The 24473-nt window shown below is 43.6% G+C and overlaps 1 protein-coding gene across 1 annotated transcript in view; it reads right to left on the reverse strand.

Moving 5' to 3' along the window:
• Positions 1-279: 279 nt before the first annotated feature.
• Positions 280-24473, reverse strand: part of LOC308259452 (5-formyltetrahydrofolate cyclo-ligase) — a gene marked incomplete at both ends in the record, with an annotated part of 70237 nt that continues 46043 nt past the window's right edge. Inside the window, one exon of the mRNA XM_080690470.1 lies at positions 280-512. Coding sequence (XP_080546596.1) covers positions 280-512 — 233 coding nt within the window. The remainder of the gene's footprint in view (positions 513-24473) is intronic.

Below are 24473 nucleotides of genomic sequence, written 5' to 3' on the forward strand. Positions count from 1 at the left end.
TCCTAAATATTTAAATTAAACTACAAAGCAGAAAGATCAACTTATCTCTTTAATACCAGAAATTTAGGCTGAAAATCAAATGATGATAGACCTCCATTTTAGTTAATATTCTAGTATTCACACTTTTATTGATTTTCAAAAATTGGTTTTATGTTAGATATTTTATACATACAATAAAAATAGTCAACTTCATGTGCAATTTTAACTAATATTTTGACAAGGGGAAAACACATTTATTTCTTTAAGACAAAACATTGATATGGCTGTCGTCACTTGGACTTAAGACGCTGTGGAGTCTTCGTAAAGGACTTCATCTACCTTCATGTCGTGTTCATCCACTGGGACCTGCGGGCAAATCTGCTCTTTGAAAGCCAAGGCCATGGTGTAGGGTTTTGTGTCCTGGAACTGCAGGCAGCGCTTCAGGTAGGTGTCATAGTAGCCCTTGCCCCTCCCCAGACGGTTGCCTTGTTGGTCAAACCCAAGACCTGGCATGAAGATGAGATCGAGTCCCCCTGTGGAAAAGAGGTACAAATTCAAGGAGATTCATGGTTTCTGCAAGATCACCTGGTGATGGGATATGGTTTTTATTTTTAATGACATCTATTCTTTCTCTGATTTCTAAAGAAATACATGATCACTATTCAAAGTCCCAAACTACCAGAGTAGTACCAAATAAAATGAAATAGTTACTCAGTAATTCAGTAAGTCCTTCATCCATCCTTCTGGTAGTTCCTTTACATATACCTATATAAAAATGTCAAGTTCCCAGGCCCCATTCTAGTTTAAGAGATAGGGTCCAAGAACTTCCTTTTCTCTTGCATCCAGGTGAGTCTACATAACTGTCGGTGTTGTGAACCAATGCGCCAGAAGTGGAGGAGTAGAAGAAGGTCAGGGAGAAGCTGGAAAGGACAGAGTTGTTTTTGAAGTCGGTGGGCAGGAGGTTAGCTTCTGAGAGTGCCGTGCACTTCAGATTACCTACTCCTCTTCATTCCCCTCCCACTGGAGAGGCAAGGCCAGGTGTCACGCTTCCCCAGATGCATGTGAGAGTGGGCTTTGACCTACTCAGAGACATTCTGAAAGCATTCAGTGGGACCCATAACTGGTCCTCTGACTAGGATCCCCTAAATAACACACGGAGAACTGGCCAGGTAATCATGGGTACAGAATAGGCTGATGGAACAGGTTGGAAGGGTCTTGAAGGCTACAAAAACCCACACTCAGTGATGGATACATGGTGATTCCCAAGAAGAAAGCAATAAAGATCATTAGGTGAAAAACCTCTGTGGATTTTATGTGCCTCTGGAAGGGAGGACAAGGTACCAGGACTAGCATGAGAGCCGTGGTACATATCTAGCCCTTGGTCTGCCTGGAGCCTTCCCGTAAAGATCTTGGCCTTCCGGAGGGCGTCCTACAGGCTTCTAGATATTTTACAGATTAGTCCTGGACTAGCCGCTAAGACAGCATTGCTGGCAAGACATCCCAGTGTCGGAAGCCAAGAACACTCTGGAACAGAGTGCAGGAGTAGAGAAGATCTACTGCCAGCTAGACCAGTGTCTGCCATCAGCAGCTGTTCTGACTTCCTGCTGAACCGTGAGGTGAACTCAGCTTCTCTCTTGCTACCAGAAAACACCTGTCAACCCTGCCTGCCAAAATCCAGCAGGGCAGATCTCAAGTTACAGTCATAACCTTTCTGTATAAACTTGCCTGTCTGTTCTGATCCACACTTACTAAAAGGGCCCTGGCCCCTGACCCCTGAGCTGTGTCTTTCCTCCCTGTCCCTGTCCAGCTCATATCTCTCTCTCTCTCTCTCTCTCTCTCTCTCTCTCTCTCTCTCTCTCTCTCTCGATGGACAGTGGCCTGTGCACTTAGACTTTGCTCCCTCCAGTCTCGTCCAGTGGCCAGAGTATCCTCAGCCTTGAAATTCAGCTGGTTTTTCTACACACACCTTTTAAGGTTCCAGCTTCTTTGCAGCGTGTAGAGGTCCTCTGGCTGCAGGCTGCAAAGTCCTCTGGGGAACAGTTCCTGCTCCTCAGGAGATGGCAGCTCAATTAACAAAATATGTGCATGTGTAACATACATTCTAGTGTAAGGCAGCAGTTTCTGTCATTTGCCCAAAAAGCAACAGAGATAACAGGTGCTAGAGACTTCAGCAGAGAGAAAGTAATTCTAGCTGATGGCCAGGGACGAACTCACCAGGAACTTTGACTTGACCTGGATTTGTAAAGCTACGTCAGCGTTGTGTCGGTACATCTCAGACATCAGGAAGGGTGGCATGAGCAGAGTTACAGGAAGGAAGGAGTGGTTTATTTGCTAGGGCAGAAGGATTGTGCGTAAGAGAAACAGAAGACTTGAATGTGCATTCCTCTTGTGCATTGCGAATGGGAGAATAAGATAGCGCACCGTTGGAGAAAACAGTATGCAGGTTCCTCGAAGAATTAAGAACAAAACTACCCTAGGATCCAGCAACCTCACTTCTGAGTATCTATCCAGAAGAATTAAAATCAGGGTCTCGATGTGTAGGTTCATGTTGATTGTAGCATTATTCACATTTCATGGGCAAAAGCAACCTGGGTGGGTGTGGTGGCACAAGCCTGTGATCCCAGTACTTAGATGACTGAGACAGGAAGATCTCAGGTTTTAGAATAGCCTCAGCAGTATAGTCAGGCTCTCAGCAACCTACTGAGAGTGTTTCAAAACAAAAAATGAAAAAGGGCTGGAGGTGTAACTCAGAGGTAGAATGCCCCCATGTTCAATCTTCAGTACCACATTCACACACACACACACACACACACACACACACACACAATGTGGTACATGTATACAATGGAATATTATTTGGCCCTGAAAAATGAAATCCTGCAAAATACTACAATATCAATGAGCCGTGAGGGCGTATGCTAAGTAAAATAATTTAGACACAAAGTGACAGACACTGGAGCTAAAGATGTAGCTCAGTAGTACAGTGCTTGCCTAACACGCATGAGGCCTTGGATTTGATCCCTAGCACTAAAAAAAAAAAAAAAAGACAAACAGTGTGATTCCACTTATATGAGGTAGCACAGTCATCAAACTTTTAAAAACATAAAGTAAAATGGCAGTTACCAGGAGCTAGAGGAAGAGGGAAATTGGGAGATGCTGTTCAATAGGTGCGGAATGTCAGTCATGGAAAAAAAAAAGTTCTAGAAATCTGCTGTACAATGTTGTGTTTAGAGTTACCCAACTTTATGGTACACTTGCAAATTTTAAGAGGGGAGAGATCATGTTATGAATTACTTAACACAATAAGACTGAGAAGACAAGGGAGCAAAAAGTAAACAAAAGGAATGTTCAGAATGTCTACCCGAGTCAAAACACAAGACAGAGAAGGCAGAATCTTGGACCATCTGCATTTAGGTAGCTGGAAAAGGAAAATAAAGAAACAGAAAGGTAATAAAACATTTTCAGTTCCCTCAGTGAGACTCAATCTTGCTCCCTCTATCCTTGTTACTCTCCCTGTATTCTGAGTCCAGCTTTAACTGAAGCCCACCTTACCCTACAACTAACTGTACCTGTGTCTGTCTACCCCGCTGGACAGCAAATTTCCTTGCAGGCCATATTTCTTCCGAGTCATTTTCACGCTTGAATTTTAATAGAATTCTAGACCAAAGAAACCCTGAAGGATGAGTATATTATCTGCAAATGAATGTCCTGGCCAGACATTCCCCACTTCGATTACTCCGAGGTATATAGATACGGATCGAGGAAGCAACATTATGGGATAAGAAAATAATGAAAGTATACCTTTATGCAGTCGCTTGTTAAAAGTGACCTCTACAATGTTGAAAAACAACAACAACAAAAAGAATGGCCTTTAGATTACTGGGTGGGTAGCATAAGGCTCTGAAATGGCCCTTCACAAGTAGGTAAGGGTCTGACATCCTATGTGGGATACTGGCTGTTGGACCCTTGGCCTAAAGAATTGCTACTACTTCTTCTTTCAACCCCGGCTTCAGCTTCTTCGGAGTCCCTTCTTGGTCTGCTCTTGCATCTGCCACCTGGTGAATCCAAGCATCTTCCTGTCGCGCGCAGTGACGACTCTTACACGATCTTCCTCAAGCAGTTTTATTACCCCAGGTTCTTGTACAGTTCCCGCAAATCTTCTTCCCGTAAATCTTCTCTTCTCTTCCCTTTCCCCCCAGAGATCTTTCCCTTATATAGAGCCCAACAGCCAATCAGCAGACTGTTCACGTGCACAACTCATGGCAACAGCCAGTCCATTGGCTGTTGCCCTATGGCATGCGGTGTTCCCGTGTATCTCATGCTCTTGTCGTCACTTCCTGAAAGCTGTTTACCACCTAAGTGCTCTGGGGAAGATTTCCGCTCAGCGCCATCTTAGCTCTCGGACTTACTGGCTGATGGGCGGGGCCCGTCACAGTTCCCCCTTTTTTGTTTTTTCAGACAGGAGAGGACAGAGGACTCAACCCCTGTATGTTTGGAAGGGGCTTCTAGGCCCACCACCTTTTGCCAGGGACGGGACAAGAATCAGTGGCAACCCGTATGCAGTTGAGCATGCCCTCCTCGGGATGCACCCTCCCGGGGTCCCGAGTGCAGTCCTAGCTGGCATCCTGTCATTAAGACTTTCCCATCGCCGCAAGCCATATTTGAGGGGATTGTCCCAACTCCATGGCTGCAAATGCCTGAGCTATGAGCACTTGATCTGTAGCGCGCTGACGGATTAGTTTTCTAAGACAATAGAGACATAAGATACACAGTAAGACCAGACAAAGACCAAGAGCACCCAGTCCAGCCCACTCTTTTAAATGACGAGCTGCTTGTTGGATCCAGGACATCAAGGTGCGGGCCATCACCGGGTCAACTTGAGTAGTATTGGTTTTGATGATCTCCAACCGCAACCGTCTTGTCAAATTGTCAAATTTCGATGACCGGTTATCTGTAGGATATGCAGAAAGCTCGCAAGAAAGATTAGCGGCAATAAACGCATTATCATTAATCATGACAAGGGGAGCTAAATCCGTGCAACTGCCATTTATCCCACAAAGAAGCCACAGATCAAATAGGTTAGAATGAAAGGCCATGGTCAGGCTCTAATAAGTAAAATTATAACCTGCAAAAGTAGAATTTGCTCCTGTGCCAATTTTAAGGGGAAAAGGTAAAAGGATTAAGCGGGGAAGAACTTGAGCAGAATGACTCAAAGGCAATAGAAAAGAAAAAGCAGTCAAAAGCCCCCATTGTGGATCACTTCCTATCCTTGGAATTCCACAGTATCATGGTCCCCAAAAGAATCAGTCGATGGCTCATCATCCTTTTGTTTCACCAGACGAGTCAGCCGCTCTGGAACCCAGACAGGATCGGCGCCGTTCTGTGGAAACACACAAACAGAGCCTCTGGCCCATGTGAGCACTGGGTCAGGTCCCCTCCATTGCCCTGTGAGGGCATCCTTCCAACGCACGAAACCCTGGCTCGTACCCGAGGGGGCAAAATGACGATCGGCAGCAGTCTTGCCATTGACATCTAATTGCAAAAAATTCAAAGTAAAAAGGGCTAAGGATAGGCGCTGCTTCGGTTTCATATTGGTTCCAATTCCCTCTTTTTGTTTTATCAAGCATTCTTTAAGAGTACGATGGGCGCGTTCCACAATACCCTGTCCCTGAGGGTTGTACGGAAGGCCATGCTTTAGAGTTATTCCCATCTGTGAACAAAAAGATGTGAATTTTTGGGAAGTATAAGCCGGGCCATTATCAGTTTTTATTTCTTTAGGCATATTCCATGCTGCCCAGGCCTCAAGGCAATGATTGACGACGTCATGTGCCTTTTCCCCGGCATGAGCAGATGCATGAATAATTCCAGAGACAGTATCTATGGAAACATGGATATATTTCAATTTTCCAAATTCAGATATGTGAGTTACATCCATTTGCCAGAGATGTAGAGGGAGCAAGCCTCGTGGGCAAATGCCCACATGTGAGGGGTGTAAAAAAGGGGCACAGGCATTACAGGTTTTTACAATTTCCCGAGCCTGATGTCGAGGGATTTTAAATCGCTGTTGTAATGTTTTAGAATTTACATGATATTGACGGTGAAATGCCTGTGCCTGTTGCATTTGAGTAAGAGAAAAAATCATATGTATCTTGGTGAGTTTATCTACTAGATCATTTCCATATGTAATAGGGCCAGGTAATCCAGTATGTGCCCTAACGTGCTGGATAAAGAATGGTGTCTTTCTTAAATGTATATAAATCTGGATTTGGCTAGCCATAGAATGAATAGGAGTATGTAAAGAGAGTTGACCCGCACATTCAAGCGATCTAACCAGATTAACCACATATTGTGAATCTGATAATAAATTGAAAGGAGAAGAAACTCTCTTAAAAATTTCTAAAACAATATTTAATTCAACCAGTTGTGGAGAGGTATGTGAATATTGGATGATAACAGGATCGCTTCCCTCTATTAGGTAGGCCCCCACACCAGTTTTGGATCCATCAGTAAAAATGTTAATTGCATTAGCTACAGGTTTGTTTTTAGTGACCAATGGGAAAATGAGAGGATGTTCCAGAACAAAATGTAACAATGGATCTTTGGGAAGATGATTGTCTATTTCACCACTGAAAGAGCACATAAGTATAGCCCAATCATCAATAGTGGCTACCAGCGTTTGTACTTGCAGAGCAGTGTACGGTACCACCAGCTTATCGGGCGTTCTGCCAAAGTGTTGGATGCACTGCTGAATGGCTTTAAGGGCAAGGCTTGCTACACTGGTGGGATAATATTCAACTACCTTTTGAGGGGAGACTTTGGGGTGAATCCAAAGAAGGGGTCCTTGTTGCCAAAGAACACTAGTAGGCTGTTTTTCAGTGGCCAGGATACAAGCCCATAATGGCTGTCCAGGGGTCACTCGACGGAGAGACGCTTTCGTAAGTGCTTGTTCTACTAATTGTAACGCATGGCGGGCCTCATCGGTAAGGACGCGAGGAGAATCTAATTGAGGATTGCCTACGAGCAGATTATATAAAGGTTTCAAGGCATGGTTAGGAATTTGTAAAAAGGGTCGAACCCAATTAATGTCTCCCAACAGTTTTTGGAAATCATTGAGGGTTTTTAATTGATCAGTGCGGATGATTAATTTTTGAGGCAGGACTGCATGGGGGAGAACAATGTTGCCAAGAAAGTGTATATTTTCTCCTCTTTGTACCTTTTCTGAGGCGATGAATAATTGATGAGTTTCCAAAATCTTTACAAGGTGACAATAAGCCTCCTCAAGTATGGAGGGATTTTTTGTGGTTAACAAAATGTCATCCATGTAATGAATACACCGAATTTCTGGAAATTTGGTTTTTACGGGCTCAAGAGCACTATTTACATATAATTGACAGAGGGTAGGGCTATTGGCCATTCCTTGTGGGAGGACCACCCATTCATATCTACTGTCAATTTCCTCTTGATTAATAGAGGGAACAGTAAAAGCAAAACGAGGAGTATCCGCAGGATTTAAAGGGATGGAGAAAAAACAATCTTTTATATCTATGCTGATAAGTGGCCACTCCTTCGGAATAGCAGAGAGGAGTGGAAGCCCTCGTTGGACTGGCCCCATAATCTGCATTTGGCTATTTATGGCTCGGAGGTCGTGTAATAACCTCCATTTTCCAGATTTTTTCTTTATCACAAAAATCGGGGTATTCCAAGGAGAGGTGGATGGCCGGATATGGCCTAACTGTAATTGCTCTTGTACTAATTTCCTTGTTACTTCAAGCTTTTCACGGGAGAGAGGCCACTGAGGAACCCATACTGGATCTCCCGTCTTCCAGGTAATGGGAATTGCCTCCTCAGTGGCTACTGCACAAAACCCAGTTCCTCGCGACCACTCTTTTCTTTAGTAGGAATTGGGCTTTTACGTCCCTGGAGGTGTTTTCCCAGCCCGTAGGAAGGGTGGTAGCCCTGGCGAAGGAGAATATTATGGGCTTGGGGGAAATAAGATGTATTTTGTAAGGAATATCCCATGTCCACTAATAAATCTCTTCCCCAGAGGGAAACTGGCAGCTCCAGCACATAGGGTTCAAACTGCCCCTTATGTCCCTCCTGATCTTTCCAATGTAAAGCCCTAGCACTGAGGTCAGGGGTTTTAGCATAACCCAAACCTCTAAGTTCTCCGGTAGCCTTTTGAGTGGGCCATGAAGATGACCAATCTTTACAGGCGATGACACTTTTATCTGCCCCAGTATCTAAAAGTCCTAGGATTTGCTTGCCTTCCACGTCCAAGGTTATCAAGGGACGAGTTCCCATATCAAAGGCAAGAGATATTAACTCATTTCCTGAAGAACCGAACCCACCAATACCGCGTCGTCCCTCTGCTGAAGGAAACATACCATGTAGACTGGGAAGCAAAAGTAACTGTGCCACTCTATCCCCAGGGGAAATGGCAACGATACCCCGGGGCGCTGAAACCATCACTTTGATGATACCGGTATAATCCTCATCTATAACCCCCGGATGGACTACAAGTCCTTTCATGGTAGAGGAAGACCTTCCAAAAAGTAAGCCAACAGAATTAGGTGGCAGAGGACCTTGAAAATCTGTTTCAATAATTTGAACCCCCATTTGTGGCGTTAATACCAGCCTGGAGGTGGCACAGAGGTCCAATCCTGCCGAACCTGGAGTGGCTCGCCGGACTGTTCCGGAGGCTGTAAATTGGGCCACTGAGGTGGCTGTGTCTCCATGGCCCCATACACCTGAGGGTTCCCATATTTTTGTGGGCCCTGGGAACGAGGGCCCGCCCTCCCGTTTTTTGTCTGAGTATTTGATGATTGCTTTCCAGTATAGGGCAAGGGGTTGCCATCGATATCTTTAACCGAACGGCACTCAAAAGTAGGATGCCTTCCTTTTCTACATCGACGACAATACTCAGGAGGAGAAGGATAAGATTGGGACGCCCTACACTTAGGACAATCTCGTTTTAAGTGTCCTGTCGCTCCACAGGAAAAACAATTGCCATTTTTGGTACTATTCTTACTTTGTTGTCCGGAGGCCTGTATAATGGCTGCAGCAAGTCCTGAATTGGTTAAGGGTCCTCCGAGTTCCCTGCACACCTTCATCCACACCTCTAGGCCTTTATGTTTGTAAGGAGTGATGGCCTGTCTGCATTCTTTAGTGCATTGCTCATAGACCAATTGTTTAATGAGCGGCATGGCCGCGTCAGAATCCCCAAAAATTCTTCCCGCAGCCTCTACTAGACGGGCAACGAAGTCTGAAAAGGGTTCAGTCAATCCTTGAGTAATCTTTGTAAGGTTACCAGATACCTCTCCTTTGTTAGGGAGGGCCTTCCAGGCCTGGGTAGCGAGTCTGTTGATTTGTTCATACACCTGTTGTGGATACCCAAGCTGTTGATTAGCAAATCGTCCTTGGCCCATCAGCATGTCTATATCCCAGGCTGAATTTCCTGCTGCTCGATTACGTGCAGCTTGTTCAGTGGCATATTCTATATAATAAGCTTTCCAATCCAAATATTGGCCAGGATTTAAGGTGGCCCTAACCAAATTTTGCCAGTCTCCTGGGGTCATGGCATAGCGATGTAAACTCTCTATTATTGCTATAGTGAAAGCAGCTGACGACCCATATGTGCGAACTGACTCTGCGAGATGCTTAACTATTTTAAAGTCCAAAGGCTCATGATAACGATTTCCCCCCTCCTGCAGCTGGAAAACTGGGAAAGCTTGATTTGCTAAAAAAATTCCCGCATCTCTCCACATCTGACTACTAAAAGAGACACCTTCTCCTGCTCTGGGCGCAGAAGGGTTATACGGAGGAGGCGAAATTTCCTCTTTAATCAGTTCAAAAGCTTTCACTTGTTTACAAATGGCCTCTAATTCCTCCTCAGATTCATCCTCCCCCTCTGACTCTGAATCCTCCTCACTGGCCACTTTAGAGGAAGTTGAACGTTCCTCTTTTACACCGTCTAAAGCTGCCTGGCCCTCCTGCACAAATCTTCTAAAGCGCCTTTCTTCCAAACAGGCACGAATCAGCCGACAAAGCGGCCGAGTCCCTCCTGTGACAATACCTTGTTCTTCGGCGCGTTCTACGTCTCTTCCCAATTTATCCCAGCTTGCTAAAGAAAGATTCCCTGATACTGTAAACCATGGCGCTACCCTATCTATTTGTTCGAGAAAATCTTGTATTGTCTTGTCCCTAAGCTTTAGGCCTCTACTTTTCAACAAAGCTTTCAATGCTTTATGCAATGGGTGAGATGGACTATTTCCCATCTTGTCGAATCAGGACCAGCCCGATTCTCTAACTTGCTTACACTAAAAAATATCCTCCTTAATGGAGCCCCCTTTGATCGGGGAAAATACAGCGCTGTTCCTCGCTTTTCCGCGAGCCTCGCTTATCCGCGAGCCTTATTTACTAAATATCCTCCTTAATGGAGCCCCCTTTGATCGGGGAAAATAACCCTCCGTAAACGGAGCCTCCTCCTCCCTTTTCGGAGTCAAGGAGTACTTACCAGCCGGCTGCCCTGGACTGCCGAGGTTCTGATCAAAGCGAAGGTCCCCGTACGGGCCAACCACTTGTCGCGCGCAGTGACGACTCTTACACGATCTTCCTCAAGCAGTTTTATTACCCCAGGTTCTTGTACAGTTCCCGCAAATCTTCTTCCCGTAAATCTTCTCTTCTCTTCCCTTTCCCCCCAGAGATCTTTCCCTTATATAGAGCCCAACAGCCAATCAGCAGACTGTTCACGTGCACAACTCATGGCAACAGCCAGTCCATTGGCTGTTGCCCTATGGCATGCGGTGTTCCCGTGTATCTCATGCTCTTGTCGTCACTTCCTGAAAGCTGTTTACCACCTAAGTGCTCTGGGGAAGATTTCCGCTCAGCGCCATCTTAGCTCTCGGACTTACTGGCTGATGGGCGGGGCCCGTCACATCTTCCCAAGCCTGCAATGCACTCTGCTTGGTTCCACCCAGTTGTTGGCATTCCTGAAGTTCTTCCTACGTCTTAGTGCTCTCACCACGTGCACTACCTCGTATCCATCTATCCCCCACACACACACAGAGCTGGGGCCCTTTATGTTCTTAAAACATTCACAACACAATGCTGACTGCTTTCCATCCCCAAAGGCAAAGAATCCCTACAGCATGAAGATGAGGTACGAGTTCAATACGCGTTCTTTGCACCTGCCAATCCCACCCTGTGGGCCAAGCCCACTAGTAAAGGTAGATCCTAGACTCACTCTAACATACCACAAAGTCGAAACTCGGTGGGGAAAACCGGCAAAAACCCTTCAGTCCACACGCATTTTTTAATTTATTTCTGTGTGTGGTACTGGGGAATGAACCCAGGGGCGGGCGTTGGTTCTTCCTCCGAGCTCTACTCCCAGCCCTATTTTATCCTTTATTTTGAAACTGGATCTCATTAAGTTGCTGAGGCTGCCCACAAACCCACCATCCTCCTGGCTCAGCCTCCCAAGTACTGGGATTATAAGCGTGCGCCATAGCCCGGCTACAAATTTTCTTCATACGATTCTGGCACGGCTCTGTTTTCAAATCAAAGGCTCATTGACAGAGGGCAGTGACCTTGGCACAATGTACAAGAAGAGACCTTCATCCTGATTTTGTTTAATCCCCATCAGGGTTACACCAAGATGCTCAGAAAGCTCTCTGGAAACCTGACTGTTCTGCTGAGTCAGCGTTGGCTGCTTGCCTTCCTCTAGCACCGCTGGCTTTCTGATGCAAACTTCCTCTCCCAATGTGTCTGCAAACATTTTCTTTTCATCTGGTTCTGCTCTGAAATACTGGCAAACCCTGAAGGCAATCTGGTGTGGCAATGAGGGGCCCTGAGGCCATGTCTGAGCTGTATGACCACAGGCGAGCCACTGCCCAATTCATGTTAATTTTTTTTTCATCTGTAAAATAGAGTTGGTTATGGAAGGTAAATCAGATAATACCTAAAAACTCTCCAGCAAAGCACCTATTTATGATTATTACGCTTAAAAACAAAAACGATTACAAGTGATAGTTAAGAACTATCAAGAGAGAGTTAAGGCACTATTTCTCAAACCAGCTGACAAGAAAAGAAATAGGGTTTCTTCAGACTTAAAGTTGTCATTTGCTTTTAATCAGATCTTTTACAATCTTACCTTTAAAACTGGCTCTTACTTATTCTCCCAGTTTTAGAATTCAGCAGGGACAAAAGGGAACAAGAAAAACCAAAGGAGACTAAGGTTGTAGAATAGGGATGAGCAACTTTTTCCTATAAATGATGAAAATAAATAATTTAGCCTTTGCAGGCCACATGTCTGTGTAATAACTGCTTAACTCTGCCAGATACTATTGGAAGAAAGGAAAACAATCTTTCTATGAAATTTACATAGTAACTGGCAGGCTTCTGTTTTGTAACTGTAGCTTAGGCATATATTTTGTAACTTTGGTACACCCATCTACATGCTCCACTCTGGGTTGTACTGGTTTCAAGTTTTTCTCTGCCCAGTGAAAACTAGTCAACCGGATCAGACTGTACAAGCCATATTCCAGCCAATGGGGAATGACGAAGTGACGTTCACATCAGGAGATAAAAGGCTGAGCAGCTGCCGCCCAGCGTGCTTGCACCCTTCTGCACAGAAACAAATTGCCTTGCTGAGGTACTTTTGATTCCATGAGTTTTTATTTTCAGCTTCTCTAAAATCTGTTTCTAACACCTGGGGGTGCATCCAGGATTCTGGACACTTGGGTGAGTGTCATGGGCTCCCCACTCGAGGGGGATGCAGCCTACTGCCTCCATGTGGTGGCCCTGGGTGCTGGAGACAACTTGGCAGGTCCCTACCTGGCTGAGACCTGGTGGTAAAAGTCTCTTGGCAATGTGGGAAAAGACCTAAGCAAATACTGCAGCCGGTATACAGCAAATACTGACAATCAAATAATTTCATGCAGAAACCAAGGTAAGAAACACCACAGGAGGCGATAATGAGCGTTGACTTCATGGCCAGGTCATTCAAGGGCTGTGGGAATGTGAATGAGGCGTGATTAAAGACAGGGAGCAAGGTGGAGTTCTGAACTGCGGGTCCACTTGCAGCTACGTGTGGCGTGATGGCTGCCCCAGGAACATAGCTAGGAGTTGTACCCATCTGCCTATCAGTAAGAAGCACCTGAGACTCCCTTGAGGAAGAGGCCCAGTGACAAATGAAGTATCTCGGCAGAGTACTAGAGACCTCTGAAAAGGGGGTGGGCCTCTCCTAACACTCAGAGTCAGGTGTCCAGAACAGAGAACAAGCAAAGTACATAAAGTTCTGATCAGAAAAAAAAAAAAAAAGAGGGAGAGAGCCGGGCGTGGTGGCGCACACTTGTAATCCCCACGCTTGGGAGGCTGAGACAGGAGGATCACACAGGTTCAAAGCCAGCCTCAGCCACTTAGTGAGGCTCTCAGCAACTTAGTGAGACCCTGTTTCCAAATAAAATATAAAATAGGTCTAAGAGTATAGCCCAGAGGTAGAAAGCCTCTGGGTTCTACCCCCTGTACCACCAAAATAATAACAATAATAATAATGATGATGAAGAAGAAGAGGAGGAAGAGGAGGAGGAGGAAGAGGAAGAGGAAGAAGAAGAAAAAGAAGAAGAAGAAGAAGAAGAAGAAGAAGAAGAAGAAGAAGAAGAAGAAGAAGAAGCAGCAGCAGCAGCAGCAGCAGCAGCAGCAGCAGCCGGGCATGGTGACGCACGCTTGTAATCCCCGCGCTTGGGAGGCAGAGACAGGAGGACCACGCAGGTTCGAAGCCAGCCGCGGGCGCTGGCTTAGGAGACCCTTTTTCCAAATAAAAATTTAAAAATAGGTCTGGAAGTGTAGCCTGGAGGTAGAAGGGCTTCCAGGAACCCCAGTACTACTACTACTACTACTACTACTACTACTAATAATAATAATAATAATAATAATAATGAAAATATTCCCTCAGACAGCCACCTGGGTTAATGCTTAAATACTGGGGAGAAAATCCAAGAACTTAGGGCAAAAAGAAACAAAGGATAATTAAGTGTTATTGTTCCATCTAGCCCCACAAGCCCCCATTACAGCTGGCTGTCTTTTGTCAGAAGTTAGGCCAGATGAGAATTGGATATATTAATTACAGATCAATGAGTGCTCATAAACTTAAGAAAAATTATTCAAAATACCTTCTAGTTCACACGATTTATAAATCTTTAACAAATAAGTTTATCTAAGTTTCATAAAGTTAAAGATGTTATTAAAAATGATTTTTATCCAGGTGTGGTGGTGCACGCTTGCAATCCCAGCATTTGGGAGGCTGAGACAGGAGGACTGTGGTTTGCAGACAGCCTCAGCCTCTCAGTGAGGCCTTCTGCAACTTAGTGAGACCTTGTTTCAAAAATAGGGCTGCAGGTATAGCCTGGAGGTAGAATGCCCCTGGGCTTCATCCCCAGTACTGCAAAAAAATATTTTTTTATTAAAAAAAAATTATATATATATATACATACATATATATATTATATATATATATATTGGCCAGGCTAGTCAATTAAGATTGTATTGGTTTATTAGGATGGTCTGATTAAATGGGAATAAAAAAATCTCAAATAGCAAAGTATTCAAACTGCACTGCGGATATTGATGTTAGCATTCGGCAAGTTGTACACTGAATTTTGAGGGGGAAAAAAGTAAAGCAGAAAGTTTTTATAAATTTGCATTTTGGTCAGAAAGGCATGTGTAAAACTGGGGTCCAGAGAGATGGGGTTCTTAAAAAAAAAAAGGTAAATGGCTGAAGGGACATCAAATGATAAAGGCAGAAGTTCATGTTATACACCTAGTACCACTCTCGCTTCCCCCTCACCCCAGCTCCTCTGAGGTGGACACACTCATTCACAAAGTAGATAAGGTCACTCTGAGTAAGGAAAGGTCCACAGTGGGCGAGGCCACAGAGACCCAGGGAGCTGCGGAGGAGGAGGCCCTACGACCACACCCTCCCAGCAGGAGATCATGGAAGTACAGGTACAGCCCAGTTAGACCACATCAAGCCGGCCAGGCCTTGAGCCCACCCAGGATCCCCGGTCACTATGGGCTGCCAGAATGTGGAGGACAAGCAGAGACTAAGGAGATGCGGGGGCTCCAAAACACCGAAAATGACGTCAGCGGCCGATTTGAGGCAATCTCACAACTGTGCTGAGTCTGCCATGTTCCAGGGGGTCAGCCAGAGTTAAAATTAAGGTGAGCTCAATGACAGTATTTTAAAAAAAGAAAAAGAGTTAAAGCAAAAGGAAACCCAATACATAAAAAAGAAATTTATTGATATGCGGATGTATTTTAATTTAAAAAAAAAAGGTTAAAAGGAAGAGGAAAGGATTTTGCATGACAATATTTTTGTCCTAAATGACTGAATTGTCCCATAGGGGAAAAGAAAGATGAGAACAAAACTGAAAGTTAAGCAAACTAGAGCGAATTCGAGGAAACTGCAAGTGATTTGTAAAGGATAAGACACATAAAAGAAATTGTATATCTTTGGTTATAATTAAGAAGAATTATTTAAAGGGTTTTCTAAGAGTTTCATTAAAGCTTTAACTCTATATTTAAAACAACTAAGTTTTCTTAAGATGTTGATCTTTTCCTTGTAAAATTTTATAAATAAATAAAAAAAAACTAGCCTAGAAAACATTATAGCCTGCTTTCCAGGCCATGGAAATGTTATGATAGCCACTGCCTGGAAAACAGGCTATAATGTCGATGCCTATTCATTAAAAAGGACTAGTGAGACTGAGCTTCTAGTTATTCAACACCTAAGACTTGAAAAAAAATCAGGAAATAAAAGGGTTAGGAAAACACATCCAATATTTTTGCCCCCGCCCTCCAAGGTCAAGTGGAACCCAGGGAATGAATGATGGAGTTCCCGAGGTTCTGTAAACTCTGGTAAGTCACCAAAGCTCCCCATTAGAGAGATGTGGAGACCCCCAAAACTGAGAACCACCCATTCATATTCTATGGAAGGAGGGACACTGGAGAGGGCAAACGTCCCCTATGCTTCCAGGGACGCCATGTGGTCAGCGAGACCATTGACCCATCCTGGCAGATGGCACAACTCGTAGAGGAAAAGCCTCACAAAGTCCCTCAGAGTAATTCTGAGGAGCCTTGACTGACCTTAACAGTAAAATAATTTTATAAAAAGTTAGCTTGGCCTCACGTAGGGCTACCCATTTGGTCTTGAATACCCAACAGAAAAGTTTAACCAGAAACAAGTGTTCTATTCTAGGGTAAAAGAGCCATACTCTTTTAAAAGACCAGCCACATAATTTAAATATCTTCTGACTCTGGCTCCCCTCTATATCCTACATTATAATTTATAGTGGTGCTTCTGCTTTTAGGCTCACAGAAGAAAGTATATGGCACTGGTGTCCAAAACTTGAGTCTTTATATTTGCAGGTCCAAGACCACCGACACCAAAGAAGAAACAAGACACTTGATTTACAGACGGCTCTGCCAAATACGTAAAAACAAAAGACAGATAGTCATGGATAACCTTTATAAGAAAATTATTAGTACCAGTGGAAAGAGTATTAGTAGTCAATATGCTAAATTATATGGTATGTTGTTTGTCTTTAAATGTAGAGTGAATTAATTATTTATATTGTATGGAAGGGACAGCTAAACAACTGGATGCCACCTGTCAGATGACATGAGAAAATAGACTAGCTCTATATATGGATGAACCACCCTAGCAAATGAGCTTGCTGAAAGCTCAGAAAATGGTTTGGTAAATGAAGAGAATAATGATATCTGTCTTGACATCCCTTATCATTGTTATAAGAATGATGATTCTGGTAAGATAGTGTATAGGAGGATTGTTCCAGGATTAATCCAGAGACTTACAGAGACTGCCATTACTAAACGGCCTCCAAAAATCGGATTCTACCACTATGAAAGCAGCCATTGATAATATATAAATGAATGAGCATAGCTGTGGCCCGATATAATTTTATTTACAAAAACAAATAGAGGGCCAGATTTGGCCCACGGGCTGCAGTGTGCTAACCCTTGACATAGATAAAAGGAGAGAGAGTTTCAGAAAAAGAGGAGCATTGACAGTACCAAATTAGTAGAATGGGTAAATTGGGTCTAAGAACTAGAAAACCATTAGAGTAGGAATAATTTAAAAGGTGAGAGATAAGAACAGATGCTAAGCTGAAGCTTCATCAACCAAAAAAAAAAAAGACCTAGGAATTACGTAAGCCTTGAAAGGAAGTGCAAGAAACATTATTTTTCTTTTCTTTTTTTTATTTTACCTCCAAGCTACAGTACCAGTCCTTTCTAGGATTCACGCCAGGCATGGTGGCACAGGCTTGTAATCCCAGCATTCAGGAGGCAGAGACTGGAGGACCGTGGTTCGCCAGTAGCCTCAACTACTTAGCAAGGCCCTTCGCAACCCAGTGAGACCCTGTTTCAAAAATAAAAAGACTAAAAACTAGGGCTGGGGGTGTAGCTTGGAAATGAATTGCCCCTGGGTTCCTTCCCGAGAGAGAGAGAGAGAGAGAGAGAGAGAGAGACGCTCACTAAATCCCATGCACTGAAATCCTCTTGAACCTAAAATCCTCCTCTCTCAGCCTTCCAAGTACTGGTATTCCAGGTAGGAGCCACTGAGCCTGAGTAGGAAAGAGGATTTTATAAATGCTTTTACTTATTCTTAGGTCTGAAAACTAGGCTTTGAGGATTCAGTTTACTTTCACAAAATATACTTTATAACTCTGGCCAGCGAGGCAGCAATCTAGTATGTATAAACTTAATATGTATAAAGCATGTTTATACATACTTTATAACCTTAGAACTCTGGCCCAGAGGCAGCCCACTAATGCCTCCTAGGATGCCCTGAGCTCAGACTCTGGCCTAAGCTTTTCAGAATGTAATCAGTTCAGCCAGTGGACAACTTTGCCCTAATGTGGAAAAGAAGGCTGAAAATAATAAGTGTTAGAACCTAGAAAGTACATAGAACTTTCTACTATACTTTCAACAGGTACTGCTATTATATACCCTCCTCTTTCTAATTTTTTTTTTGGGGGGGGTTGGTACTGGGGTTCCTGGCAGCCCTTCTACCTCCTGGCTACACTCCCAGACCTATTTTTATGCTTTTTAAATTTGAAAACAGGGTCTCTTAAGCCAGCACGGCTGGCTTCGAATCTGCGCAATCCTCCTGTCTCCGCCTCCCAAGCGCGGGGATTACAAGTGTGAGCCACCACGCCCGGCATCTTTCTAATTCTTTTTAACCTAACATTTCATGGTCACATCTTCTACAAACTCTTCCTCAGGAACTTCATGTGTCAGTACCTCCTCCAGTTACTCCTCTGCGCTACAGCCAGAGTTCTCTTCTCCTCTTGTAATTCTGAATGTGCCGTTCCTCCTGAAAGTTCATCTGTTTATCCAGCCTCCAGTCACTCCTGGTCCCAATCCTAAAATGAAGCCTTCAGCCTGGCTCCTCCTTGCTCACAATGTAGCCAACCACAACCTCTTAAAGATGACCTTCACTTTCCTCTTCTCCAGGTAGACAGAATCCACTGCCGGCTCATCCCCATTACCTTTCCACACCATCTCCCACAGCACCCTGGTAACTAACACCAGTTAAGTGGATTGATTCCCTGTCTCACAAACCCGCCTCATGATTTCCTGCCTGTGTGTCTTTGCTCCTCTTCTGCTGCTCTCCACTCCTCTGAGAGCTTTCTACTCTTTTCTTAGCCCAGCAGTCTTCATGTAACGAACTTCAGTGAGCCTGCCATCGAATCATCCCATCCACTCACTGTGGTGACCAGCTTTTATCCTACACAGCAAGAATGGCTGTGATCAGCCGGGCGTGGTGAAGCACCCACCCTTGTAATCCCAGGATTTGGGAGTCTGAGATAGAAGGATCACAGGTTCACAGCCAGCCTCAGCTTCTTAGTGAAGACCTTTGCAACTTAGTGAGATACCGTTTCAAAATAAAGAATAAAAAATAGAGATGGGGGTGTAGCTGGATGGTAGAATGTCCTTGGGTTCCATCCCCAAGTACCACAAAAGAGAAAAGAATGCCTATGATACATTAAGTAGTAGGAATCCTTATCCCCTCATTCCAGGAAGAATTTTTTTCCCCCTAGAGAGATGTTATGCTCAATTCTATTCACTATGAAAGAAAAAGAGTAAGAGATAAATGAGTGGCCCTTTGACCATGTTTATCTTAGTTTCCTGACTATATCCAGTAGTCACTTGTTCAGACCGTGCCGTGAGATGCCTAATTCTGAACCAAAGTGCAGCTTTTACAAGAGGAAAACAACACAGAGACCAGCATTCTTTAAATGCCTGTAACATGTTGGGCACCATGCTAAACCCTAAGGATCAGAGGAGGAAAAGGTTTTATTCATCTACCAGTAAAGTCAGGAAGGCAGATATCATCAGCTCTGTTTCATAGAACCTGATGCTCAGAGAGGTCACACTCGTCCTATGATCATTCAGCCATGAGATAAAGCCGTCCCAGGTGACTAGTGACTCAACAATTTACACTGCTCTCATTGCCAAAAGGTAGAGTGGGATTAAACAAACATTGGAGGGAACACGACAAGGCCGAATGCCTTAGAGACGAAGAGCTCTGCCTGTCCAGAGTGTACGGGATTCTAGACAGGATGCCCAGGCCTGATTCTCAGCACCATCATGTATTAGCTATGAAACGCCAATCAAAGCACCTTCACCTAACACTTAGAATGAAGAAGCATTATGATGTAGACAGTCTCTGAGCTATTACACCAAATGTCAACGTCATCGATTGTTACATGCCTACTGGTTGGGTCTTGTAGCAGATTGCAGAGGCAAAGGCACTTGCATCAAACATACTTCTAAAACATGAGGAAGCTGAAATCCTAAAATAAAGTGCAGGACCAGTAATTCATGATAGCTGTTGTGGCAGAATTCTAAAAAATCAATACAATATGCTTTGAACTTATTATGGTTGCCTTAGAAAAAAACAGATTGAAGCACAACCCCTTGAATCAATCCCTCATAGTAAGACAGTACAGAGTGTACAAGACAACAAACCAACCATTTAAGTGACTACAATGATAAAACATATTCAAACTCAGATTATATATACAAGCCGGACATTGAAAAATATATATTTCCCTGCAAATCCGTATTGCATTTAAAGAGTAGTCAACTAAACCACCTAATGTAGACTGGTGTTTTTTAAAATTATATTGTAAATGTACCTTCGCACTACCTGCTATGTTTAATCACAACATATTGTAGTCATGTGGGAATTTCCATGTAAAATCAAACACACTGTAGCAAGAATCATCTACTAAAGACATGATTTTCCGTAACTGATCATTCCTGCATTATTTCAAAATCCTTTCTTTCAGCACGGGCACTGGCATTTGCATCAAAATACAGGAACTGCCTAGCTTTAAAGCATCTTTTCAAAATACCAACCTTCTAGGGTGTATTCATTTCGAGTCACCCCTCCATGCCAGTCTGGTATGGAGCTGTATTTCTACTTTCTGTATTTCTATCTTTCTAATAAACTTCTTTAAATCTTCAAAATAAAATAAAATGAAATACCAACCTTCTAGCATGCCAAGGACAAGAGCCCTGTAGGCAGTCTAGCACAGCAGTTGAGTATGTGGACTTTCAGAGGACTGTCTCAGTTCAAATCTCACAACTACCAGTATTAGCTAGGAAACATCAGTCAAGTTACTGAACCTTTCCTTAAACCCTGATTTCTGGGATAGGAATGATAATATTGGATATGAAAAATAACAATACCTAATTTATAGAGTGACTAAGTAAAGAAATAAAGGAGGAGCCGGGCGTGGTGGCGCACACTTGTAATCCCAATACTTGGGGAGGCTGAGACTGAAGGATCGTGCAAGTTTGAAGCCAGCCTCAGCTATAGTGAGGCTCTCAGCAACTTAGTGAGACCCTGTTTCCAAATAAAATATAAAATAAGTCTGCGAGTGTAGGTCAGAGGTAGAAAACCCCTGGGTTCCATCCCCAGTACCAAAAATAGAAAAAAGAAAAAAAGGAGATGTGTAAAAATCTAGTAATTACTCTATAAATGCTAGCTTATATTCTACTCAGGGATGTGAGTAATGCCTTCTCTTTCTGCTGACTCTGAAAGTTACTTCTCTTTGAACCGTTAACACCCATCTTTCAGTGGAGATGTAATGTAGATTTTGTATGAGCCCAAACCACCTCCCAAGGCAGGCCTAGCTCTCCACTGCCCCCTTCTGCCAACTAGAAATGTGCAGGCGACAGACATCCTCTAGAGACATTGTCAAGAGACAGCTTCAGCCCTGAGCACAGCAGGAGCCATGTCTCTGACACAGAGCTGATGGACAAGCATTCGTCCATTACAAACAGCCCTGCCCTTCAGAGGAGCACCTTTTACAAGCCAACAACAACAGAGTTACTCTTCTACACAGCTTTTTGATGCTTTCACCCAGTGCCAGAGACATGTCCTCATTTCATTGGCCTGGCAGTCCCATGAGGAAGTATTTTTGTTACAGGGTGATGATCTCTCCAGATATAAATGTTATAAGGTGACTATCTCCTCCTCCATTCTTGCTTTTTCTGAGACACAGATTTCAAATGGAAAGTACAAATAGAAGCAGTATGAGATTTATTCAGGGAGGAGGGTACAGTGCATGAGAACGGGAAAGCCCAGATTCAAATAAAATTATAAAGGGGTTATATTCCGGAGAAAGGGTCCAAAAAAGGCAACTTCCCAGAGCAGAAAATAGCACAGAAGAAAGGGGTTGCCCTGCAGAGAAAGGGTATGGAACGAATACCTCTCTGGAGTGGAAAAATGGCAGCAAGTCGTCCATGTGTTAACCCCCCCCCCCCGACACACACACACACCACACATGTGCATTTAGGGAGGCCACTGTCTCTTTTGGTGCTACAATTTAGTGCCTCTGTGTACTACACTTTCACCATGTTGAAACCTTCCTCCTGGTGCCTAAGTGAACCCCGGGAAGAGGATATGCATGCAGTCAGCTTAGCCTTTTGATGGCCCCCAGGTTCTCTAACTGAAGCTAAGCAGAGTCCTGTACTTCCATTAATTAGAGCTGACTTAACTTTCCCTCAGATCTGTCCCAATCTTGCTCTACTCATTTCCATCTAGCTACCTAACATTATTGTCTACTTTTTCCAAGTGGGAAAGCCCAGATTCAAAGCGATGTTGTGAAAAGCCAGTGTCGTGCTGGCACAGAATCTGTAAGGCTAGATTTGAGCTCTGGTGCTCCCGTTGGCCGGGGAAGCATCAGAGTTCTTTGTTCCCTGCCTGGAGAGCAATCCGAATGAGCAACATTGGGCAGGCTCAGTCAGGCTGGACACAGTGTCTATGCCAGGCAAGTCAGGGCCACGCGGGGGACAGGCGGCACACGACTGGGGAAAGGGCAGTGGTTTAATAAAGGGATAACGCACATGGCAGGTAGCACTTAAGAAGTTACTCTGGGAAGCCTTGACCACCACTAGGCCTTAATGGTGTAAGGGATTAGGACGGGAACACATGGTGACGGCACCAAAAAAGCCACACTTAGAGGGACTGCAAGAAAGCCGTGTGAATGAGGTACCGGGGTGGGAGGATCAAAACCCCACCTCACTCTGCAGCACCTTCTCTCTCTCTCTCGCTCTCTCTCTCTCTCTCCCCCTCCCTCAGTGCCTTTTCAGGGTTGGGGGGCTGGGAATTGAGCCTGGGGGTATTCTACCTCTGAGCTACACCCCTACCCCCATTATTTTATTTTTATTTTGAGATAGGGTCTTGCTAGGTTGATGAAAGTCTCACTTGTTGCTGAGGCTGTTCTCGAACCTATGATCCTCCTATCTCAGCCTCCCAAGTACTAGGATTACAAGTATGCACCACCAACCCAGCTCCTTGGTGCCTTCTGATGCCATGTAGTTCTCTAAACTTAACCTTCTGAGCTCTGAGCAAGCGAAAAGGCAAAGTGTGGGTCTGCAGGAGGCTAAACAAAGAGGCATAGAAAAATTTAAACATAGTTATACCTCTGAAATTGTGAGCCCTAAATAAACCTTTCTCCATCCAAGTTGTGCTTGTTAGGTATTTTAGTCACAGCCATGAAAAAGATGACTAGTAGTAACTCCTTGTATATTCTGTGTGACACAGTCAAGAAAAAAAGCCAGTCACAAAAAGACAAATATTATATGATTAAATCAGATGTCTACAATAGTTAAGCTCAGAGAAATAAAAAGCAGAATGGAAACTGCTAAGGGACTAGAGAGAGGGTAGAAAGGGGAATTGTTTAGTGGGTACAGAATTTCAGGTCTGCAAGGTGAAAATTTCTAGAAATAATGTTGTACAATAATTTGACTATATTTACCACTACTGATGTGTTCACTTAAAAATTATTAAGATAGTAAATTTTGTAGTATCGGTTTCTTAACTACAGTAATAAAGAAGGAAAGCCAGGCATGGTGGCACATGCTCATAATCCCAGCATTTGGGAGGCTGAGACAGGAGGATGGTGGTTCGCGTACAGCCTCAAGACCCTTTGCAACTCAGTGAGACCCTGCTTCAAAATCAAAGAATAAAATTTTTTTTAAAAAAAAAAGGGCTGGGAGTGTAGCTCAGAGGTAGAATGCCCCTGGGTTCCATTCCCACTACCACAAAAAAAAATAAATAAATAAAAATAAAGAAAAAAGGAAGGAAGGAAAGAAATGAACAAACAAAAAAGAATGAAGCACTAGGCAAAGTCTGGAGGGCAGCCCATCCCATGGCACAGGTTCATGAGCTGTTGTGCTCAAGGAAGAATGGTTTACTCCTGAGAGCAGTGAAAAAGAGTTTCTTCAAATACAGAAATAAAATGGTAGTTTGGGGGCTTTTGCTATTTTTCTCATTTTTAGATGAGTCCTTAAAGTCATTATTCTAAATAATTACAGCATTGCATAATTCTTAAGTCATAGAAGCTTAGCAAAATAGAAACTTCCCTCTGGCTTCCACTTTTTTTTCACACCAAGACAAATGGACACTTGAAAGTCCTGCAACCTCTCTGCTTCAGTACATTTAACTAAAATGAAATTATATGGTACATTATATTTCTTTGCTTGCTCTCTTCTTCCATGCCTAGGAGGACTCATAGCTCAGCTAATACGAGCTTTGTGCCATCTAGAACAAATTCTATTACTGCAAGTCTAAGATAAAGTAACCTATTGCTTTCAAATAATAGCACCTGCATTTTATATAATGTTCTTTTCCAATGAATTCCAAGTGGTTTTTTCACTTCAGCTAGCCTTGCTATTTGCTTCAATAAGTCTTTTCTGGTGGGTAAGAAACTTGCTCTTGAAACCCTTAATGTGCTCTGAAATTTGCTAGAGCAGCTTAAAAAAAGGAAGGAGAAAAATGATTTCAGAAGTTTGCACCTCAATCAGAATTCAATTAAATCAAGTCAATAAATAGCCATTAATAATAACTCAGTACATGGAAGGTTCTGTTCATAGGACAAAGAGAAAAGCAACTCCTAATA

Source organism: Muscardinus avellanarius, assembly GCF_963383645.1.
Source record: "Muscardinus avellanarius genome assembly, chromosome: 3".
Taxonomy (NCBI): domain Eukaryota; kingdom Metazoa; phylum Chordata; class Mammalia; order Rodentia; family Gliridae; genus Muscardinus; species Muscardinus avellanarius.